This window comes from Phyllostomus discolor, chromosome 2 (assembly GCF_004126475.2).
Source record: "Phyllostomus discolor isolate MPI-MPIP mPhyDis1 chromosome 2, mPhyDis1.pri.v3, whole genome shotgun sequence".
In the NCBI taxonomy this organism is placed as follows: domain Eukaryota; kingdom Metazoa; phylum Chordata; class Mammalia; order Chiroptera; family Phyllostomidae; genus Phyllostomus; species Phyllostomus discolor.
This window is the reverse complement of record NC_040904.2, coordinates 161,044,594-161,067,712: the sequence shown is the minus strand read 5'-3', so window position 1 is coordinate 161,067,712 and position 23,119 is coordinate 161,044,594. Positions and strand designations below refer to the sequence as shown.

Below are 23,119 nucleotides of genomic sequence, written 5' to 3'. Positions count from 1 at the left end.
TGCAGGTGACCCTTGCCCGCCTGCCTGTCTACCCCACCTCACAGCTGTAACCAAGAAGGCTGTGTCCCCCTTCCTCTGGGCGTCCTTTCTGCTCCTTTCTGCCTCCTGCCGCCAGGTAATACCAACCTCGACCCCCTGGATCAATTGCCCTGGTCAGACAGCTCCCCTGGTCTTAAGCAAGGTCGGACATCCGAGGAGAGCCCAGATACTTCTTCCCTTGTCCCCGCAGAGCTGCCCCTTTCTTGGCCATTGATTCCCAGAGGTCTGGCTCCTACTCTCTGGGGTGAAGAATTGCTAAAAACAATTCATTTTCCAAGTGTGAGGGGTCGCCACTTATCTGCCTCCTGACCTTCCTCAGCAGCTTAGGAACACCTGGGGCCAGCTTTCCCAGGAAATGTGGGGATGGGGGTGGAGCTGAATGAAGCCCACTGCCAGATGTAAGGTAGGTGGGGTGGGGGCATGTGCAGGCAAAGGCTAAAATACTACCAACTGAGTTAGGGGGTGGATTATTTAGAAGAAAAGACCAGGCCTAGATTCTCCTTAGCCATGTGGCTTTTCCAGGGGCAGAGGGTGGCCCCTCCCTACTGGGGGCCCCCCCAGCAGAGACTGACCTTTGACCCCCACCCAAGAGACCAGTGAACCATTAACTCCTCTCCCACGTGTGCCTTCCCACTCTTGCCCCACCCCTGACCCCGCCCAAGGCAGGTGGGCTAAGAGGGGCGGGCTTGTCCATCCCAGCCTTCCATCTGACGTGGCTTCCATTCCACCTGGGAGCCGGAGGCTGGGCCCAGCTGGCTCCCCTCTCTGACGGGAATCTCTTAGTGTCCACAGCAAGGCATGACAAGGACCTGAGGTGATGGGGCTCCTATACTACCAGTGGGGATGGGGCTCTGGGGACTGAGGAGGGATAGAAAGAGGGGGCAAGGTTGAAGGTTGGGGTTTAGGGGACAGGGAACAGACGGTCAGCTCTGGATTGGGTAAGGGGAGCACCCTGAGTCAGGGAAGGTGTTCTAGAAGCTGGCAAATGAGAGGCCAATCCAGGAGAAGGTAATGGGGAGGACAGAGGCTGCAGTGGAGGCTTCTGCTAGATTTAATGGGGGGGCTGTCTGAGCATGAGGGGTCTCCTGTAGCCCTGCACTGAACAGACGAGCAGGAGCACTGACCCTTTCTCCTCGTTCTTCCAGGGCACAGTCCTCAGGATGCTCCAGGGGGAATAGAAGCTGGATCCAGAGCCTCTGACCAGCTCCCCCTGAAAATGGGGCTCCCAATGAGTCATCTGCTGGTGGCCATATGTGTGTGTGCGGCCTTGGGCTGGGGAGGGGGCTCAGAACCTGACCTGGGCCCTGCTGAGCTGGAGCAGAGCCATTACCTGGCCCAGCTGTTTGGCCTGTACGGGGAGAACGGCACGCTGTCTGCAGGGGGCCTCGCCAGGCTTCTGCACAGTCTGGGGCTCGGCCGGGTTCAGGGGCTGCACCTGGGACACTACGGGCCTCCTGTGGGTCACACTGCAGCCCCTGCTGGAGACAATTCCACTCACAGGTACTAACCCCTTCCCCCAACGCCGAATCCCACCTCCCGGCTCTTTTCAGTGCTTAGATGGGTCTCCAGGGCCTAAACTCTCTGGCTCCGGAAATCAAATTCCTAGGATTACAAATTTGGGGGGACCTGACTCCTTGTATCCCCTCAAGGTCCCCTTCGCCTCTGTCACCTTCTAGTCCTCTCTCTCCCAGATCCCTGTACCCTTCAGTCCCTTGCTTTTAGTCCCAGGGCTCAGTGTCTCCAGGCCGCCTTGGTTCCCAGTTTGCAGCCCTTTTGGCTGTCCCCCAACTCCTATTTCCTATCACTTCCATGTCCCCCATTCCTGTAGTAACTGACAGTTCTCAGATCCTCCCAGGACTGACATTCCCTTGGTTTCTGGGTCCCAGGAACTCCAGCCAGCGGCTGGTCTTCCGTTTTCCCCTAACCTCCCTGGCAGCCTCTCGAGGGGGGTTTCTCAGAGAACAAGGGCAAGTCTGACTTTCCACCCGCCCATCCGTTCCAGGCCACAGGACCCTGAATGGAATGTGGATGTCTGGGCAGAGCTGCCTCTGGGTCCCTCAGGGTGGGGTGACCCTGAGCAGCCCAAGGCCTCACCACGACCCCGTCGGCCAGCCCCCTCGGGCCTGGACCTCTTTCACAGGCTTCTGCTGCTGGACCATTCACTGGCTGACCACCTGAATGAGGCCGTGAGTCTGATGAGCAGGGAAACGAGCCACGAGGTTTAGATGGCATGAAATGTTTAAAGAGTTAGTAATTAAAAAAAAAAAAAAAAAAAAAAAGAAGCCCTGGCTGGCGTAGCTCAGTGGATTGAGCGCAGGCTGGGAACCAAAGTGTCCCAGGTTCGATTCCCAGCCAGGGTACATTCCTGGGTTGCAGGCCAGAGCCCCCAGCAACTGTACATTGATGTTTCTCTCTCTCTCTCTCTCTCTCTCTCTCCCCCCCCCACATTCCCTCTCTAAAAATAAATAAATAAAATCTTTAAAAAAAGATTTTATTTATTTTTAGAGAAAGAGGAAGAGAGAAAGAAAGAGAGAAACATCAGTGTGTGGTTGCCTCTCGCGTGCCCCCAACTGGGCACCTATCCTGCATTCCAGGCTTGTGCCCTGACTGGGAATCAAACCAGTGACCCTTTGGTTTGCAAGCTGGCACTCAGTTCCCTGAGCCACACCAGCCAGGGAAGGAGTCAGTAATTTAACAGTTACTTTTTAAAAATCCAACTGTGGTGTTGGGGTATGTTACTCCAATATGAAGTATGTTCCCTCTGGGCTCAGGGCAGAGAGCCATGCTCAGGACTCCAAGAACCAGCTTAGCGGTCACATACTTGACAAAGCACAGAAACCAGAGAAGCAGGCCAGGGTAGGCTGTGGGGTTGGTTATCTGGACAGGGGCCTGCAGGGAACAGACATCTGTTTTCATCCAAAAAGACAGTGAACTTGTTCCACATACACCAGAGGGCAGTCAAAGCTACAGAGCGAACCCTGAAGCAGGCCTAGGAGAGTGAGTGCCCCAGAACAGGAAGTAGTCAAGCCAAAGGCTGGATAAACATGTGACAGGGCTGTTGAAAGGAAGGTTGATGGCATTTCAGGTTCTTTTCCCTTCTAAGAATCTGGACCGGAGAGTTCTAGTCGTCCCACTGAATCCATGACCAAATCAATGAAACCATCAGGTGCTTGGGAGGGAGGGAGATGGTGGCAATGTTCACCAGCACCCAATCTGCATTGAACTGAATATTGGTATTGGGTCAAATAGTCACTGATGATGAACACACACTGCTTACATGTACCTGTACCTAGTCCCCGATGCACAGGGGCCTGGGAAAGACCCAGTAGCCCATGTGCTACAAGGGCAGGTGTGCGTCACAGTTCAGTGTGTGACTCCCAACTCAACTCCCCAGTGTCTGAATGGCTCCCAGCTGCTGGTCAATTTTGGCCTGAGCCCCGCCGCCCCTCTCACCCCTCGTCAGTTTGCTCTGCTGTGCCCAGCCCTGCTTTATCAGATCGACAGCCGTGTCTGCATCCAAGCCCCAGTTCCAACCCCGCCAGGGGATCTACTGTCTGGTCAGTGGGTGAGAGTGGCTGGTAGGGCACCCTGAGTCCTGGTAGGGAGTGGGCTCCAAGCCAAGGAAGGGGGCTCACTGGGTCCTGCCTCCCCTCGCAGTGTATCTTTGGCTCTGAGCCCCTCCCCCCAGCCCTGGCCTGACTTCAGCCCCTGATTCTCCCCAGCCCTGGTTCACAGCACCCTGGCAGTCCTGCTGCTCAGCCTCCCTGCTCCCCTCTCCTTGTTGCTGCTGCGGCTCCTTGGATCTCGTCTATTGCGGCCCCTGCTGGGCTTCCTAGGGGCCGTGGCTGTGGGCACACTTTGTGGGGACGCGCTGCTACACCTGCTGCCACATGTACGTGGAGCCCCTTCCTCATTCCCTACCCCCTTTGGCAGACAGCCCCTCACACCCGAGATGTCCCCAGTCATGGGGTATCCCCTCCACCTCTGTCAGCCCGCAGCCTGCCTTCTAGTAGAATGTGCAAGGCTTGCCACCTCCCACCAGGAGGAGGATGTTATGGGGTGCAGGGCTTTTGGGGACCTGTCCTAACCTCCTCTCTGTCAGGCACAAGGAGGGCACCATGCCGGACCTAGTGGGCGACCGGAGGAAAACCTGGGCCCAGGGCTGTCAGTGCTCGGCGGTCTCTTCCTGCTCTTCTTGCTGGAGAACGTGCTAGGGATTTTGCGGCACCGAGAGCTAAGGCCAGTGAGTGACCCCCTTTTTTCCTCCTGCTGACACCAGAGTCCTGCCCAAGAACTGGCTACATGAACCAGGAGGTGAGGGGCCGAGTGTGCTCCTGGCTTTGCCATTTGCCTGACTGCCAGCCCTGACTGCTAATGGGGAATGGGTAGAGTCCCTCAGCATAGACTCAGGACTCTGCCTGGCCCAACAGCTTCCGCTTCTGAGTTCGAGGCAACAGCAGGGAGGTGCCAAGCTGGGAAGAGAGTAGAAGCCAAAAAACATCCCCAAGTGCCAGAAACAGAACCAGGCGTTCATTTTCCCATCCAGTAGCCTGGTCTCTCCTTAGCCCCTGGTGTTGCTGCCTCCTCCACCAGGAGGGATACCCTCCTATTTTAGAGGTGCTGCAGGCGGAAAAGAAAGGATCTCAGAACACCAAACCTGGATCCGGAGGACGGCAGCGGGATGGCACTTCAGCCCCGACCGGCAGCTCCAGGTGACCAGAGCAGACGATGAAGAGTAGGTTCCCAGTCTCACTTGCAGCCACCAACACTGTCCTTGTCTTTCTTCCTGCAGAGCCAGGGGCACTGGGCTGCAGCGAGCAGAACAGCCAGCCCCCACCAGCCCCAGCCCTTTCTGGGCACCAAGGCCACAGTCACGGGCACCAGGGTGGCAGTGACACCAGTATAACATGGATGGTCCTCCTGGGAGATGGTCTGCACAACCTCACTGATGGGCTGGCCATAGGTGTGAAGGAGGGGGGGTACGGAGGGAGGCAGGTACCAGCTGGAGCTGGGAGAGGGCTACCAGGACCTGGGGATCACGGAGGGAACATGGGCTCGGCCCCTGGGGAGAGCTTCCTTCCAGACTGCCCACCTCCAGTGCTGCCATCCCCAGGTGCTGCCTTCTCTCATGGCTTCTCCAGTGGCCTCAGCACCACCTTGGCAGTGTTCTGCCACGAGCTGCCCCATGAACTGGGTAGGAGTGGCAGAGTGGGGCTGGGGTGGAACCTGGAGGCTGGTGGGTGATGCCAGTGAGGGGCAGCCCCGGCTCACTCCTTCCTACCCTGTCCTGTCCTCTCAACAGGTGACTTTGCAATGCTGCTCCGGGCGGGGTTTCCCTTTCGGCGGTTGCTGCTGCTGAGCCTGGTGTCTGGAGCTCTAGGGCTGGGGGGTGCAGCCCTGGGAGTTGGGCTCAGTCTGGGCCCTGTCCCCCTCACTCCCTGGGTGTTTGGGGCCACTGCTGGGGTCTTCCTCTACGTGGCTCTTGTGGACATGGTGAGGTGTGGGGCAGGGCAGAGAAACTGAGGGAGGGGGGCCGTTAAGGAGAGGGAAGTATCAGTCCCTCCACCTCCACCACGGGCCACCTGGAGGGTGCCGGGCCACAGGCCCGCGGTCTGAGAAACGAGGGCCTGAGAGAGTGGGGACAGGGACTGCTGATACTCCCTGACACCCTTCTCTCAGGCAGTGTTTCAGTGACAGAGAGGAGGGTAAGATCCTGATGTTCTTTTCTTTCAGCTGCCTGCCCTGCTGCGTCCTCCTGAGCCCCTCCTTGCGCTCGAGGTGCTGCTGCAGGGGCTGGGGCTGCTCCTGGGGGGCAGCCTCATGCTCGCCATCGCCCTGCTGGAGGAGCGGCTACGGGCCCCACTCTCTGATGGCTGATGGGGCAGGGGAAAGGCATCCTGCTTGCTCTTCCTTCCCCCCAACCACAGGAATGGAGGCGGGACACAGGGCCAGTAGGAGCAATAGGATTTTAATAAACAGAACCCATCCCCAAGCCATGACTATGACAGTTGTACTTGCACCAAAACAGCATAGAAAACCAGGATGTGGTGGGAGGGGGCTCAAAGCGGGTCAGAGGGGAGAAGAGTAGGGGCCTGGAGGGGATGGGGCACGTCAGTCTGCAAGGAGAGCATTGTGCTTTAGCCCAGGGAGGAGCGGGAGGGATGGGGCAATGCGCTGAGGTCCCCACTTTTTCCTGCTGCCCTCAGCACCCTGGGGATACTGGCATCTGGGCAGATCTGCCCTTTATTGCTGGCCACCAGCATTAAACACCCCGACCCCAACGCTAGCACCACAGGTGGATCCAGGGCAGGGAGAAGGGCAGGACGGGGAACATTGCTTAGAGAAAGATTCAACTAGAATCCAGTGAATTGTGCTCAGTTCTCTTTACTTCCTACAACCGAGTACATGGGTCACAGGGTAGAGGGTGCAACGGGACATGGAACACGCCCCTCAGTGCCCCCAACACACCCCTGCACACAGGATGGTGGTGTCTGCAGCATCACAGGTCATGCAGGGCACGGGGAAGGGGAGGATCACACGCACATAGACGCCCGCAGCGGGCACCGGACAGAGAACACCCCTGAATATACACAGCTGTACACAGGGAACCCCCAGGCCCCCAACCCAACCCTCTCCCCTGTCTTGCCATCCCCCAGGCAGGAGGAACTGTATTGCTTAGAGAGAGCCGCCCTGGGGGCCACTCTGCCAGGCACCCTCCCCTCCCATGCCCTCCCCCCCAGTCCCATTTTGGCACATCTGCAAGACACACAGCAGCAAGAGTCGGCACCCTCCCTCCCAGGCCTCTGTGGCTTGGAGTTGAGGAAGGGGGTAGGAGGCTCCATCCTCCCTCTTTCTCCTAGCCCTTCCCAAACCCCTACCAAGCCCACTCCAGCCAGAACCCACCCACCCCTAAACGCACACACACAAAGCTGAGCTATCCAGGAATACAGGGAACAAGGAGATTGTCCGGGACGGGAGCAGAGGCAACAGGGGAGAAAGGACTGGAAGCAGAGACCCCACCCTGGTGTGGGGGTAAGACTGGCACAACAGCTACTTTAGTGCAATTGGAGAGGGTGCCCACGGTGAGGGATGGAGATGGGAGGGGAAGGCTCTCCCCTAACCCCCCCGGGGACAAAGTCAGGCTCCCCAGGGAAGGGGCCTCGCAGGAGTGAGCACAGGCCAAAGGCGGAGCCTCTTGTCACCCGCCACCCTCTGCCCTCCTGGATGCAGTGACAGTGTCCCCCTCACACTTAAGTGGGCAACAGCAGCCTCGGAATCAGTACCTTCAAGTAGTTCATAGAGCAGACCCTCCCACCCCAGCTTCCTCCCATCTCTGGGATTTGGTCGCTTCTCTAGGGGTTGGGTCGGGAGGAGGGAGTCCTTGAGTCAGACCCTTCCTTCTCCACCTCCCTCTTCCCAGACCACTGGGCTTGGTCCTCAAAGATTCCTCGCCTCCGCCCTTGCCCACTGTGGGGCACAGCCGCGGAGGACTGGAGCCACCAGATCGGGGGAAGGGGCTGCTTTGCTCCTTCTCCCTCCTCCTTACAAGGTAGGGTTCAAACTAGGCAGGATGGGGCCCCACACTGGTCTGCGCCAGGAGGAGGGCTTCTGGGCTAGGGTCTGTAAGGCTATTTTCCTTTGCGGTGGGAAGGGGAGGCGGGGGACGAACGCTGGGTGCTGGGTGCCAGGAGAGGGTGAGGAATGGTGGAGAGGGAAGGAGGAAGGGGCCTCCCTGCTGGAGCACAGCCACTGGAGTCATTCAAATGGAGAAACACGCATGTGCACGAGATCCAGAGTGTGCCTGCTCCCAGCCCCTCCAGCCTGGCCCCCCCACCTCTCAGGGCCCCTTCCAAGACCCCAGAGAAGGTTTCGGGGGTACAACTGTAGAACCGTTCACTCTGGCCCCACAACCCCCATGCCCCTGGCCTCTTCTCCCCTTTTAGGTCCGGAGAGGAAGAAGGTGCTCAGGTGGGCAGACAGCGGTGGAAACAGTATTGAGTTTTCCTTTGGTTACATATTGAAGGCAAAGGTGAGCTGGACTTACAGTCAAAACGGATAGGGATGAGGAGGGAAGAGGGGCCATGGCTGGGGCTGGGGAGGGAGGCGGGCCCTCCTCCACCCCTCCACCCCAAGGAGCACGCGTCTAAGTGGGGTGGCAGTCCCTCAGTCTCGTCTCTCCCACCCCCCACAGCACCAAACAAAAAGAGAAGCCCCTCCCCCAGGGGCTGCTCCCACCCCAACCCGGCTGTACATTCAGTGGTTCTCAGCAGTCCTATGGCTCAGGGGCCGGGGGTGGGGGAGGTGGCCCATCCGTCTCATCTGGACAGTGGCAGTGACCTGGGTCTATTGGTCCATCCTGGGACCCAAAGTTTGTGCCATTTGTTTTTCTGAAGGAAGATACACAACCCTACCAAAGCCACTGCCCAATCAGAAACACATCCCCCAAAAATCAGAAACTAAAAACTGGCTCTTTTCATCTCGCCCTCTGATTTACACGTCTGTGTCTGTTTCCCTGTCTCCTATGTAGCCCTCGCTCTGTCTCCTTTGCTGGGACCTGGGGCTGCTCCCAGGGTCCTCACTTAAAATAGGCCTTTTCTCAAAAGTGCTTATTACTTGAAGCAAGTGCTTTAGAGCTGCGGTGGGAAGAGGGGGAGGGGAAGAGGGCGGGTGAAGGGAAGGAGAGGTTTCCTCCCCACCCTACCCCTGAAGATCGGGGGGCATTCTGCCTGTTTTACTTCTCCACACCCGTTTAAGTCAGAGGTTTAAAAAAAATCTTAACATTAAAATAAATATGCAGTGGCCATGAGAATGGTCAAAACGCTTCAAAAAACACTAGGGGCTGGAGAACTGGGGGTGGGGGGTGTGGGATTTCCTTTGGCATAAGGAGAGGGGACTGCCGGTCCTCTAGGCCTCCTCACAGCCAAGGAGGAGGACAGAGGATGCCCCGCCACATGCCCAGCACTGCTGACGTGCGCTGGAGGGGCAGCAGGGAGCGGGCAGGCAGCCACCCGAAATCTCATCTAGCAAAACGACGGGGCCCCCAACAAACACTCCGGTTCTTCCTGTCATTGCCGAACGCTGATAAAGGAGAACACGACTGGCACCCCGCATCTTCTCTGCAGGACTCAGCTCCCTTCTCCCCTGCCCTCCACCTACCTAATTCCCAGCACCAAAATGAGAGAGATGGGGTGGGATGGGGAAATTCAGGAGAATTAAAGTTAGGGGGCAAGCTCTGCAGAACCAGCAGGGTAGGAGTGGGGGGCTGCAGCCCTTAAGAGAGGTCACGTTGATTGTCGTATAGGGGAGGACAGGGTGTGGAGGGAAGTGGGCAAGAGGGGCGTCACAAGGCCCTTTGGCTTTGAAAACAAAAATAAAAACTAAAAGCTGCACAATCCTTCTCACCAATAATGGTCATTTGGAAGCTTTGAAATGGTTTAGGAACTGAGGGGTGGGGGAAGCGAGACAGAGAGAGAGAGAGAGAGAGAAGGAAAAGGGACCATGACAAAGAGTAAGGACCTGGACAAACACTCCAGGCATCAGGGAACCAGCATGAGGTATGGTTAAGGGCATCTGTTAGGGAGGGAGGGGCCCTGGGATGCCCCCTCTCCCCAGCAGCCCACCCTTGGCAAGGGTGGCAAGACTCGCAGGGGCCACAACTGAGATCCGTGTAAGACTGTGAGCAAAGCAAGCATGAGAGGGGGCAGGAGAATGAGGGACCCCCTGGGAGGGGGAGACCCTCTACTGTGTAAACGAAGCCCATCCAGTTCTCAGGGGACAATACTGATGGCAGCCAAACTGGGCAAGGATGCACTGTGAGGGTGGAGGGGGCATGACCTCTGTTCAAGTTCTGTGTCTTGGCCCCTGGCTGAGGTATTGAGTGTGAGCGAGGGAACACCGGGCTGCGGGAACGGGTCCAGCTGTCCAGGAGGCTTCGCTAGGAGATGGATGGACAGGGCTTTTGAAGGGACCAGGGCCAAATTCAATGCTACATTTAGAGAAAAATACTGCCCCCTCCTCACTCCAGCCCAGTCTGGCTTTTGGGGTTCAACTTTGAGGAATCTCCTCAGTGCAGCCCCAAGCTCAAACCCGTCTCTGCCTGCTGCTGGGAAGGCCAGGACCCGGCCTCGGCATCTGTCAGCTGCTCCTTAGACCAGAGCTTCCTCCTCACACCAGAGGGGAAGCCTGGGTCCCAAGCAGCCACGGTCCCTAGTCTGCCCTGCCCCTCCCACCGTCTTTGGCTTCAGATCAGGAGTGACTGGTGGCAGTGGGTACTCTCGGACAGAACGGAAGGTGGCAATAGACAGGGAGCAGAGGAAACCCTAGGATTGGGGGGGGGGGCACAGGAGGAAGAACACAGTCCCCTCCTCCACACATGCAAACACATGCCTGAAACACAAAGGACATACTAGGGCTGTGGGATTGAAATGGGCAGGAAATTAATCTGTTTCTTCCCCTAAAGGATAAAATGCTTACTTAAAAATTCATGACAAGCCTCAAAGTTAAGGGACAGGAGAGCCAGGGAGGGAAGGGCCAGAGGCTCTGCCCTCCCAGAAGTTAAAAGAAAAAAGCAAGGTTAAAGTGCGTGGTCAGGGGCCAGGCCAGGAGAGAAGGGGAGCAGGGAGGGGTAGGCTGTGGGGGCAGAACCAGCCCTTGATTTGCATATGAGGTGCCGGGGAGAGTGCAGGATTGGGGCCCAGGTACAGTAGTTGCTGCTTCAAGTGTTTTGCATTTGAACTTTAGGGGTGATGGGTATAGAAGTGGGGGAAAAGCTCCAGGCCCCAGTGCTAAATACCCTCCCCACTCGTCCACTAGCTGCCCCTGAAGGGGGAGGGGTCACCCCCAGAGTGCTCACACAGTACCAGAAATTAAGGCTTCTCACTGCTGCGGGGATGGAGGAGCCGGCCGAGCAGGGAGGCAGTGATGGGCATGGAAGAAGAGAAGGAGATCTGCCTGGCAGTAGGGCAGGGGCAGGAGGACACGGAGAGGAGCATCCGAGGGAAGAGTTGGGAGGCTGGCAGCAGAATGAGGGGACTGAGAGACGGGATAAAAGAGAGGGGGAGCCAGGCATTTAGCAATCATTTCGGGACACTTGGCAGAAGGGGCTGCCCTGGGGGTACCAAGGGCCTGGGGTGCTCCCTGTCAGTCCCAGACCCCTGCCAGGCCAGGATGGTGTGGCAAAGGGGTGAGCAGCTGCTCCCCAGTGCGTCCCCCGCCCTCCGCTCCCAAACCCAGTCGTGTTCTCCTTTAAAGTGCCCTAAATGTATAGACTTTTTCTAAATAAATAGAATAAGATATCAAGCCACTGGCAGGGAGAGGGACACTGGAGGGGGCTACTCAGAGTAGCAGCCGTCTAACCCAATGGCGCCGTGCCGCTCCTGGCTGTAGGGGCAGGAGGCCCCGTGGGGCAGGGCCCCGCAGCCACCCACCGTCTTGGCTGCTGCAATGCCGCAGTTCTTGAGCAGGCTGAAGCTGAAAGGACTGACGGCGTCCTTGGGTGGGAAAGGCTTCATGGTGGAAAGGATCAAGGCCAGGCAATCTGCCACATCTTTGTTAGGGGCGCAGGCCAGTGCTGGGGTGTGACCTGTAGGCAAGGGTGAGAACTAAGGCACAGGGTCCTGTATCCCTGGGTCCCCACTCACCCTGCCCCAGGCCCTGAGCTCTCCTATCTGTGGAGGGAGCCAAGGCAGGCAAGCATCCATTAGGGCCAGAAGTCAAGGGCCACGAGGGCCCAAGGAGGCTGATAGGCAGACTGTGGAAGTGTGGAGCTAGTGGCAGAGCATGGAGGACTGGGTGCTGAGGGTGTGGTGGGCTCCTCCTGAGGGGCCTGTTGGCTCCACCCAGTTTCAGCAGACCCCCCGGAAACTCTAGTGTACTGGTGCAGGTCCCTGCTCTGAAGAGTTCCCTTAGGAAGAAAATCAAGTTTAAGAAGTCACCTCCTGAAGAATGTCCCTGACCCCAAACCTGGGGCAAATGGGGGCCTCCAGACCCCACCCACCTTCTTCATCCACAGCCAGCACTGTGGCCCCACGACTCAGCAAGGCCTGCACCACAGAAGCTAGACCATTCCGGGCAGCAATGTGGAGTGGCCTTGGGAGAAAGGAGAGAGAAGGAGCATGAAGTCAGTGCATGCCAAGCTGCCCTCCCACCTCCAGCCAGAGCAGCAGGGCACTGAACACATGCCGTGAGCCCCAGAGAGCCCCTGGAGTGCAGATGGCTCTGCCTGCACCCACCTGCACCCCCAGCCCGGGGCCCCCTTCCCTGGGCACTCACATCTGCAGCGCGCTGTTGGTAGCATTGATAAGGCCAAGGTCTTGGGTTTCTGCCAGGATCAAGAGGGCACATTTCTCATGGCCCTGAGGGAGAGGGACAGGGAGCGGAGACTTGTGAAGTTAAAGCATGACTGGCCACAGAGGAGTCGGGGAGGGTAGCACTGAGGACAAGAGCTACGCCACCTCCAGGCAGCCCAGGCATTCCTGACTCCCACTGCTGCCTATCCCATCAAGCCGGCCCACCCCCTCAGCCAGCCCCGGCCCTCCACTGCCTCAGCGCCACCACTCCAGGCAGTACCTTGCTACAAGCCAAGTGGAGGGCAGTGTTCTTGTTCTCATCCAGCACAGTAAGGTCTGCCTTCCCTCGATACAGCAGAAATTCTACAAGGGAAAGGGGACAGAAAGGGAATGACGCCTCCCACCCAGAGCGGCAGCCATCCTAGCTCTTCACCCTCCTGTCTGCATGCACTTTGCATCCCATCTCCAGAGGGCGAAATGCCCCAAAACAGGCCTCCCCTTTCTGAAGCCCACAGGCAGGGCTGGCCCATCTTCCCAAAAGCCCAAGGAAGCCCCTCCCTCCACACGCGGCCCCTACATACCCACAGCAGCGGTCTGTCCGTGCTCGGCCGCCGTCATGAGCGCGGTACGGCCCGTGTGGTCAGTGGCGTTCACCTCGGCCTGATGCTGCAGCAGCATCCGGAGCCCAGAGACGTTGTCCGCGAAGGCAGCGGCGTGAAGAGGGGTCCTGCGGAGCGGGTCAGGTGCTGTGAGACAGGGAAGGCTCTTCCGCCTGAGCAGTGGGAGGGGGCCGGAGAGGCAACTCAGGCTTCTCCCTACGCCTTTTGCCTGTCACTTACCGTCCTTTGGCATCTCGGCTGTTCACAATCTTGGCACCCAGAGCTCCCAGCAGCATCTCTGTGGTGCTGTCCTGGTTATTAATTCTGGGGAGAGAGGAAGGCTCAGTAGGAACAGCAAGGGAAGCTGACTCCTGCCCTGCAGGTAGGTCACAGACCCTGGCGAAGGGTGGACGCAGAGGAAGGGACTTACACTGCACAGTGCAAAGGAGTGAAGGGGTTTCCTTCCAGGTAAGAAAATGGGCTGTGTTCAAGTAACAACTCCAGACAATCTTCATGTCCTGGGTATGAGGAAGGGAGTGGTGATGGACTGAAACAAGGACACGGTTCCCGACCCCTGCCCTGTCCCACCTCTTGACATCCGTGCCACTTCCAGAACCAGACCAGCCCAGGTCCCTCCCCCACCCGCTAACCCTTGGTCTCCGCATGTCCCCGTGATGCGCAGACTCCAGGCCCGTACCAGTGTAGGAGGCCCAGTGCATGGGCGAGTATCCGCTGTAGTCCACCCCAGCATCCAGGGGGTCTGTGGAGAGGGCGGCCTGCAGCAGGGTCCGCAGGACTGCGGTGTGGCCGCAGGCTGAGGCCAGGTGAATGGGCGTGCGGCCCTTGAAGTCTCGGCACAGCACAAACGCGTCGTGGTCCAGCAGGGCAGCCAGGCAGTCCTCACAGCCAGTCACTGCCTGCGGGTAACAGGGGGGTGGGCGCAAGGGTGAGGAGCCACTCCCTTTCCTGTGACCAGGCGCCGGCCGGCCCAGGAGGAAGAGCCATACCCAGGACTCCGATCCTGTGGGCCTAGGGGGCAGCTTTAGGACTGGTGACGGTGAAGGATGGGGTAACGGCACCATTATCCAGCGGGACAGGTGCCCCTGGGGCAGCGTCTGGATGGTGAGCAGGTGGCTGTATGTGATTACAAGGCAAGGTCATCGGGAAGATCAGCTGCGGGGTCAAGTGCTTCCCTGGAGCAAACATGGTGAAGCCCAGTAAGAAGACCCTGGGCGCATGGCCCTGGGCTACAGTTAGACAACCTGAAGTCCTGCTGCTGGCGGGTCCTGTGCCCCCACGTCCAGGCCCACCTATGAGCAGCCCCACCCAGGAGCTCACTCACCCCACGGTGGAGGGCAGTGCAGCCCCGGAGGTCAGCAGCATCAGCTGTGGATCCTTTCTCTAGCAGCAGATGTACACAGTCCACGTGGCCATTCATGATGGCCAGCATCAGTGGGGTTCTACAGAGGGGGTGGGGAAAGGTGAGGGCCTGGCGAGAACAGGAAAACCCGCACACCACCACCGCCCACACTCACTGTCCATAGGCATCCATGACATCTGTGATGTCAGCTCGTTCCCCACTGTCGATCAGCAAGTGCAGGGAATCAGTGTGGCCAGAGGCAGCTAGGAGGAAAGGGGACCTTTGTCAGGGCATGGTCCAGGGGAGGAGGCAGGGCAAGGCGAAAGGGGCCGGGGAACAGGAAGCCGTGAATCAGTACATGAAGTTTCTGTCCTCCCGAGGCCACTCCACTGCAAGCCCCAATCCCACTCAGGAGGGACGGGAGACTAGCCTCCAAGGCCTGGAGTAGCAACGGAAGGGAGCAACCCAAGGGGTGGACGAACCAGCAGCGTGCAGGGGTGTCCACTTGCGCTTGCGCTCCTTGATGAGGGCAGAGGCGCCGTGCGCTGTAAGCACCTCCACACACTCGGTAGAGCCTCGCTCAGTGGCCAGGAAGAGCGCAGTCCGGCCCTTGTGGTCCCTCACATCCAGGTTCACCAGCGTTTCAGCCAGTGTCTTCAGGGCTTCACAGTGACCGTTGTAGGCCTGGGGGCGTGCAGGCAGCCAATGGATACAGCTCAGGACACTGCCTCCTTCTTGAGGCCCATGGGAAGACTCTAAGCAGCAGTCCTCCCCACAAGCTCCTCGGGCCCCTCGGGCTCTTAACCTGCACTATGCCCCCCCACCCCCGAGACCACTGCCTGCTGCCACATCCCCACAGCAAGGCGGAAGCAAGGACAGAGTCACAAGTCCATGCACCTACGTGTGGGGCAGATAAGGACAAAGAGGGCGATGAGAAAAGTCGGGGACTCACAGCTAAGTGCAAAGGGCTGACTGGAATGGTGCTCTCCACATCCTCCAGGCAGTTAAAGGACATTTCTAAGAGCTGCAATGGACAGGACAGCAGGTGCTAAGGTTCTGGAAATGCCATGACATCAGCCTTGTACCCCACCAACAGGAGTCCCCTGAACCCCTGGATCTAGAGACCGCATTAGATTCAGTCATCCCTTGGTTTCAGAATCCACAAACACAAAGGTGCCCCGCCCCGCCAACCAGGGCCAGGTGCCAGGCGTACCAGTTCGAGGTTCTGTCTGTTGCCATAGGCAGCTGCATAGTGCACCGCTGTGTAGCCCTGCCTGTCCCGCAGGGAGGGGTCTGCACCGTTATCCAGTAAGAACTCCAGACAGCTGGGGGCAAGAGGTAGCCTGTGAGGTGGGGACAGACCCAGTCCAGGAGGGCACAAATCTGGGAAAGGCAGACAAGGGCAAGGGAACCCCTCCAGGCCTAGCTGGCCAACACCTGAGTAGGCTAACTCTCGCCCATTTGACCCCAGCTCCAGACCCACCCCTCTCCTCCAGGTCTGCCCTGACCCACCCTGGCTCCAACACCCGCCTTTATCCTTTGAACACTGTCCTAGAGAACCTAAAGCACAAGTACCAGCTATCAGCGTTCTGCTCATCGACCCTCTCCCCTCTCTTCCAGGCATGCTGACTCCCCACCTTGAATGCCTTCTCCTCCCAGCCCATCTGAAGAAGTCTGCTCATCTCAAACTCTGTCCCAGCATCCTCTGCTCCATGAGGCTGTCCCTAACTTTCCCAGTGAGGTGCCTCCGCTTCTGCACTCCCTTGGCAGCCTTCTTGCTTCTTAGTAGTAGTTGTACTTGTAGTGATAAGACAATACTTAGCCCTCACTATGTGTCAAGTACTGTTCTAATTACTTCCTGTGCATGAAATAGTTTAATCCTCGTAATGATCCTCTGAGGCAGATACTAGTCTTATCCTTACTACAGTTGAGGAAAATGAGGCACAGAGAGGCTAAGTTACTTGTCAAAGGCCACAAAGCTGAGCCTCTTGGGTTGTAAGTATCCATTAAAAAAAAAATACATGAACTGTTTATTTTAGAACAGTCTGAAGACTTACAGAAAAACTGTGGACACGGTACAGAGTCCCCACACACTTCATACCCAGTTTCCCGTCATTAACATCTCTCATTAGAATGTGGAAGGGCCCTTTTGTTTCCCAGCAGATTATTAGCTTTAAGAAAGCAGAAACTTGGGGTAACTGATCCTTTATCCTTAGTATGTAGCACAGTATTTGGTAGCTAATAAGTAATTAATTATGGATTAAGTAATTAATCCATAGCTAATCCATAAGTAATCCATAAGTAATTAATTATGCTTATGGAAAAAAACAAATGATTTTGCGTGTTTGGTTTTTCTGATTCTCTCAAAAGAAGACCCCTGTTCCTTGAGGGAAGAAACTGCGCCTCACGCCTCTGTCTCTGCCTGTGACGCTCAGTCCAGGACTACACTCAGAGCGCCCGCCCCAAACACACTGCTGGCTGCCGACGGCCAGCGGTCTTCCCAGCTACTCACAAGAAGGCCTCCTTCCTGCGGGACTCCTTCAGTGGCTCATCCTCTTCAGCATCGTGGCTGGGAGATGAGTGGGGCTCTGCTCTGTGGGAGGGAGAGTGAGGAATCACAGGAAGTTCAGGGAGCTGAGGGGGGCAAGAGGGCCAGAGTGGGAGTCTCACCTCCTGTAGGTGTCAGAGGCGGCAGCATAGTGGAGGGGGGAGCAGCCTTTGCAGTCAGCTTCGTTGACACTGGCCCCGGCGGTCACCAGTGTGACAGCGCACTGGTAGCTGCCATTAGCGGCCGCGTAGTGGAGTGGGGTCCTGGGGAGAAGTGGAGGAGGGTAGGCAGGCAGAAGAAATCAGGGACAGATCAAAATGCACCCAGATGTGCAGCTAGAGCCGCTCCGTAATGTTCTCCCCACGTAGGCTCCAGCCCCCCACCCCTCACCCTGTCACTTGTCCCTCTCATCATACAGTCCTTACATATACCCATGCACCTCAACACACCTTCCGAATTTGTCTCTCCTCCTCAAGTCAGCTCCACTACTCAACAGCAAATTAAGACATTCAACATTCCTAAAAGGCAGAAGGAGAGTGAAAGCCTCAAGGAGAAGCCACAGGAGCAGGGAGGGGCCAAGGAAGGAAGGATCTAGACAGCCCTGCCCGCCATGGCTGCCCTGGCTGTGAGAGGGGAAGAGATCTGGGCAGGAAAGGAGGGACCGACCCTTGCCCAGCTCTCTTCTTGAGGCCTGGGAGAGAGTTCTCTCACCCTCCAGAAAAACTCACCCTCCAGAAGCAGCAGCATGAAGACAGGTGCGGCCAAGGTTGTCAGGCGTGTTGATGTCAAACCCAGCTGAAAGCACGTGCTCATTGCTGAGTGAAGACACAATGCTGTACAGCTGACCTGCAGGGCCGGAACAGCCAAATCCCATCTGAGGGCCCCGAGCAGAGGGAACAGGCTTCCGCTTCCCCACACACCTGCCCAACCCCCACCCGGCCAGCACCTACCTGAGGAAAGAAGCTTGCGACAACAGTCAGAGAATCCAAAAAGGACAGCTAAGTGCAGGGGGAACATGTCGTGGATGCCGCGCCTAGGGAGAAGCTAGGACTCAGTCCTTGGTTCAAGAAGGGACCTCTTTTCTGTGACTCACCAGCAGCCTAGGAGCCTGTGAGCTTCCCTTGACAAGCTCCTGTGTGCCCCCACGTTGGATTCGAGCCATCTACGCAGACCCGAGGCAGCCTAGCAGTGGGGCCAGGAGCCCTGACTCACCGGGCGGTATCCGCGCCATTGGTCATGAGGGTGCTGATGAGCAGCTCGTGTCCGTAGCGAGCGGCCACATGCAGTGGCGTGTTCCCAAATTTGTCAGCACAGTCTATCTCGCTGCCTGAGAGGGGGATGCATACACGTCAACAGACAGACCTTAGGCCTCAGGCCACTTACTCTGACTAGTTAGCTACCATTTGAGAGTTTAGTATGTGCCAGGTGCCAGGCTAAGCATTCTACATGTGCTGCCTGGTTTGCAAGCCTCAGGGGATGGGGCAGGCAGAGCAGGAGGGCCATTTCCATTGGAGCCTGGCTCAGAGCTCCAGGTGCCCAACCTGACTGGAAAACGGTGTGGGAGGTAGAATGTAAGGAAGAAAAAGGGTTTCTAGAAATGAGTTCTCTGGGGGAGGAGGAGAGGGAGCACAAAGCCTCCAGAATCCTTACCATTCTGGATGAGGATCTGGGAGCGGGTGAAGCGGCCGTGGATGGCAGCCATGTGCAGAGGACTTTTCCCTTCTTTGCTCTGTGGAAACATGGCAGGATGTTTGTTCGTTTGTGTGTGTATTTGTTTTTTCAGTGTAAAGCACAGAGAATGCCCTTTCTCAGGATGGTGTAGTCATATGGACATCTTCTTAGGCCTCATTCTCCCAGGTCCCTGGCAAGGTCTGCTCAACCCAGGAAGCAAGGGGACAATTCCCCAGAGAGTGACCCAGAGGGAAGACATGGTCAGGATGCCCAGAGCGAGGCTCCTCTCCCTAGTGGTGTCAGCCTCAACCCTTCAGGTACCTGGTAGTTGACATCAGCCCCGTTATTGACCAGCAGCTCCAAGCAGAGAGCGCCATTGGTGGACACTGCAGCCACATGTAGCGGCGTGAAGCCCTTGTCATTCGGCTGGTTGACATTGGCTCCTGCATTCACCAGCTCAATAGCCACAGCATCCTGGCCCAGGTAGCAGGCAATGTGCAAAGCTGTGTTTCCAAAAGCGTTGGGCTCATCAATCTGGATTTCCAGGGGCAGAGGTAAGGGAGGTATCAGTTTAAACAAAGCGGAAGCTGATATAGACAGCTTAGAGAATCCCAGAAATCCTGACCCAAAAGACTGAGGGCATTATTATTTAAGGTAAGCATTATTCAGGCCCTCTTTCCACGTCCTCCATGCCTCCCAAAAACTACACCTTTGTATTTCCATAACAGACTCTGACCTTCAACCTCCTACCCTTAGTCCCCAGCCCCCAGGCTCAGCACCCTGACCTCAGCCCCCATCCGCAGCAGGTACTTCACCACTTCAATCTGGCCACTGGCAGCAGCTGTATGGAGCAGCCCGTAGCCCTTGCGGTCCTTGCAGCCAAGATCTGCTCCCCGTGCCACCAGCAGTTTGAGGACCTCCAAATGCCCTGGGAAAAAAGAGGATGCTGTCAAGGAGGATTTGTGGAGGGCCTCTTTCTGAAGGCTGCAACACCTCTTCCCTGCCCTAGGAATCTTAAACATTGAATTCCTGCTCTTCCTGTGAATCCTTTCTCACCTAGAAAAGCTGCCCAGTGCAGAGGCTGCCGCTCCTTTTTGTCACAGACATTCAGGCTGGCTCCCTTATTGAGGAGCAGGTTCACCGTCTGTATCAGGATAGGAAACGCCAGTTCAGTGCCAGGTTAAGGCTCTCAACCTACCTAAGAGCCGAGGCCTCAGCTCCTCAAAAGCCTGAAGCAGCCTGTCTTTGCTCTTGAGCAGACCAATCTGGAGAAGGAGAGGAAACAGAGGAAGCAGGCCCTACAGTTTGAGGGAGTCTCTTCAGGTGATCTGGTGGTGTGGCTTTTTTTTTCCAATTACAGTTTACACCCAATATTAGTTTGTGTTATTATCAGGTGTGCAGTACAGCAATTAGACAATCATATGCTTTACAAAGTGTTCCCCCCAATATTTCCAGTACCCACCAGGCACCGTACATAGTTATTACAATGTTACTGACTATATGCCCTATGCCATACTTTACATCCCCATGATCTGGTGGTTCTTAAACTCTTTTGAAAACTCTTTTGAAAGTGTGTTGAAATACATGGACTCTTGCTTCAGAAACAGGCATATATACAAACATTTTCGATATAACTCCAGAGAGTTTACTACTCTCCTTGAAGTCCAAGTCAAGGACTTCAATCTAATGTGACCATTCATTCAGTACTTGAGCCCAACTGCTCATATAACCCTCAGGGCTTCTCCTCCCCAAGCCTGATGGCCCAGAAGCCAGGGAAGATGAATAGGAAGGAAAGGGAAGGAGCTAGGCTAGACATGGAGCGGAAGTGGTCCTCACCTCCAGATGCCCACTATGTACTGCGTGGTGCAGGGCACTGCGCCCACTCCTGTCAGCCACGTTGAGGCTGCTCAACAGGGGTGCCAGAGCCTCGGCACACTTGGTGGCCCGGTTGGCGGCAGCCACATGCAATGGTGTCTGCCACAGCTTGTCCCGGGCATTCACATCTGCTGAATGTGCCAGCAGCAGCCCCAGCACCTTCTGTTCAGGGGCAGGGGATGAGAGATGAGAGAGGGAGAGAAGGAGGCAAAACAATAGGAAATGTAGGAAAAAATAGGTCAGCACGGCACATGTGGCCCTGTGCTCTCTCTCCCTCTAGTCCCCAGCAGAGTCTCTTCTCATTTGGCCAGTATATCTAGGCCCTCAATACCGGCTTCCATCTTCTGGATCTTCTTAGAGCTTAAAATATTCCCTACCTTGTTGAGGAAAATATGGATCCCTTCTTCTTCAAGCCATCAGTGTCACTCTTTAGCCCAGACCCCGAAAATCTCCACCCGCACACATAGCCACTACCAAGCAAGTCCACACATGTAGAGGATCCCAATCCTACACTACTTCCAGCAAAGATAAATGCTCCTGTAACATTAATGCCCAAATACACTCCTTGAGCCCTTCCACAGGCACCAAATCATAGTCATTACCCAGGTAAGCAAACATATACTGGTTCCTCTCCAAAACCCAGGCTAAAACGGCCCTCCTAATCACCCCCCACCCATTCCCACTGGTCTCAGTCCCACCCCTTCTCTGGTGGCTCGAGTCAGGGAAGTGACTATCGAACCAAGAGAGGAGTCTCCTTTTCACGCTCTTCAGGGCTGATGGACCCAACTGATGAGGCATGTTTGACTCTGTGCTTTCATACCGCTTGAAGTGCAGGGATGCAACAGATCACTACCCCTGTCCTTCCATGGAAGGAAAAAAAACCTCAGAGCCCAGAGGGGGATCAGACTCCAAGGTGGCCCCCCAGGGAGGGATGAGTCACACAGGCCTGGCAGCAGGGCCCCCTGCAGTCTGCCAGCCCAGAGTTAAGCTCTCCCCTTATGTCACATCAGCTGGCAACAGTTAGCACCCCCTTACCAGCCAGCTCTAGGAGTAGGAGGGGCAAGGACTGGTCTCCCTACCCTGGGGTAGCCCAGCTTGTAGGGAAGAGGACTGAGGCTCTCCAACCCTTAACCTGCACTTTTTAACCAAGGAACTCATCCTTCTTTGGAAAGGTGAAAGAAGGTAGTAGGCCTGTACCTCATTTCGGGAGGCAGCAGCACGATGAAGAGGGGTCAGCCACAGTGTGTCCTTAGCGTTGACATTAGCACCTGTGTGGATAGAATTTCCTCTTTTGAGAGGAGGTGGAGAAGAGGTAGGAAAGGAAACCAGTCATGAGGGCAGGGAATCTGGACGGCGCTCAGCCTGGCTCACCAGGGAATAACCACCAGAGAATAATCCTTGGATAAAAAAAGAAGCTCCTCCCCTCAGGTCCCTCCCTAGTGCCACACCTTCCAGCTCCCCACTTTCACCTGACATCAGTAGCAACTGGAGGATGGGGACATCGCCTACGTAGGCAGCAGCATGCAGTGGGGTTCTCCTCTCTTGGTCCTGGGAAGGTAGAAAAGAGGGGCCACTGCGGACATGAACTATGCAGGTCCCCAGCCCAAGTCTTGGAGTCCCAGGCCTTTCCCCACAACCTCTTCCCAAAGGTTCTGCGGACTCCTAAATCCTGATCCTGGGTCAAAGCGAGCACCTAGGTAGGATGGAGTAAGGGTCAGGGCCCAGAAGCCCAGGAAGCAGCCTTCTCCTTCCACGGGGGAGGGGGCGCTGCAGACTCTGACGCTTCCTAAGCAAATGCCGTTTCTGGGCGTACTCAGCCGCTGGTCGGTGCGCCCAGCCTGACCTCTCTCCATCCCCAAAGGTGGAGGCAGGCGCCCACCCCGCAGCAAGAGCTGCGGCCTCATCCGAACCGAGGAGACACGGAGCCGCCCCACTACTGGGGAGGAGTCCAGAACACCAGGGCCCAGATTACCGGCTCGCCATCCTTCCTGATCTCAACTCACCAACACATTGATGTTCTCCTTCTGCGAGAGGAGGGAACGCACTTCCTCCACATCTCGGCTAAAGATGGCCTGGACCAAGGGCGGCTGCAGGGAGAACCAGCGTTCAGGGAGCCGGCCGGAGCGGAACCGGCGGCGGGAGGGGGGGGGGGGGAGCGGGGGTACTCCAGGTTTAAGTGGGGGCGTCGCCGAAGGGGCTCCACTCTGGGGTCCTAGCTGCAGGGTACTCTCGCAGTGTCTCCACTGGTCGCCAGGCCCCCAAGGACACCGGCTCGATTGAGGGGAGCGCGGCGTGGGGCGGGGCGGGAGCCGCGGGAGCTCCGGGCTCAGGCCCTGCCTAGGCCGCACATCCCCGGGCTCGCGTGGCGGTGGCGCCGGGCCCTCGAGGGAGGAAGCGGGAAGAGGCAGAAGGGCTGACCTGGTCCGTGATGCTGAGGATCCCCATGGCCCGGCCCGGGCTCCGTCCGCATCGAGCTCCCGGCGGCGGCGGCGGCTGGTCCACCGGGGACACGGGGCGGCCCAGGCGGCGGCTGCGGCGGCGGCTGCGGGGAGAACGCAGCCCCGCCTACCGGGGGGCGGGCGAGCGGGAGCCCGCAGCGCTCCCTGGCGGCTGTCCTGGGCCCCGCCGCAGGACGCCTGCCGCGCTGCCTGAGGCCGTGGCGTCCTGCGTCCAGCCTTGCGGTCGCCTCAACACCGCGCGTAGGTTCCCTGGCTCCCCAGGCAGGCCGCGCAGTGCTGTC

The 23,119-nt window shown here is 57.3% G+C and overlaps 2 protein-coding genes across 4 annotated transcripts; one reads left to right on the top strand and one right to left on the bottom strand.

Annotated features, from left to right (window-relative positions):
* Positions 1–16: 16 nt before the first annotated feature.
* On the top strand, positions 17–6,031 carry SLC39A5 (solute carrier family 39 member 5). 2 transcript variants are annotated; one of them, XM_028533011.2, is made up of 11 exons: positions 17–115; positions 1,185–1,539; positions 2,042–2,225; positions 3,434–3,596; positions 3,762–3,931; positions 4,142–4,282; positions 4,655–4,751; positions 4,832–5,002; positions 5,153–5,233; positions 5,342–5,532; positions 5,773–6,031. In XM_028533011.2, the coding sequence occupies exons 2-11, from the start codon at positions 1,256–1,258 to the stop codon at positions 5,914–5,916; spliced, it is 1,626 nt and encodes a 541-aa protein (XP_028388812.1). In that variant the 5' UTR covers positions 17–115; positions 1,185–1,255; the 3' UTR covers positions 5,917–6,031. The 2 variants fall into 2 exon arrangements, with proteins under 2 accessions (XP_028388812.1, XP_035874712.1); XM_036018819.1 differs by lacking the exon at positions 17–115 and adding an exon at positions 134–853.
* On the bottom strand, positions 5,992–22,954 carry ANKRD52 (ankyrin repeat domain 52). Of its 2 annotated transcripts, none has more exons than XM_036018817.1 (28): positions 22,798–22,954; positions 22,383–22,466; positions 21,849–21,927; positions 21,577–21,647; positions 20,341–20,541; positions 19,561–19,648; positions 19,290–19,432; positions 18,826–19,038; positions 18,484–18,562; positions 18,046–18,160; positions 17,784–17,866; positions 17,562–17,679; positions 17,283–17,351; positions 16,956–17,096; positions 16,798–16,878; positions 15,499–15,628; positions 15,238–15,309; positions 14,768–14,969; positions 14,461–14,548; positions 14,268–14,385; positions 13,623–13,842; positions 13,356–13,443; positions 13,166–13,249; positions 12,908–13,053; positions 12,607–12,689; positions 12,310–12,392; positions 12,035–12,126; positions 5,992–11,620 (listed from the first exon to the last, which is right to left on the bottom strand). In XM_036018817.1, exons 1-28 carry the CDS (start codon positions 22,822–22,824, stop codon positions 11,370–11,372), a joined length of 3,249 nt encoding a protein of 1,082 aa, XP_035874710.1. In that variant the 5' UTR covers positions 22,825–22,954; the 3' UTR covers positions 5,992–11,369. The 2 variants fall into 2 exon arrangements, with proteins under 2 accessions (XP_035874710.1, XP_028387696.1); XM_028531895.2 differs by having other exon boundaries at positions 11,370–11,620; positions 15,499–15,610.
* Positions 22,955–23,119: the final 165 nt, after the last annotated feature.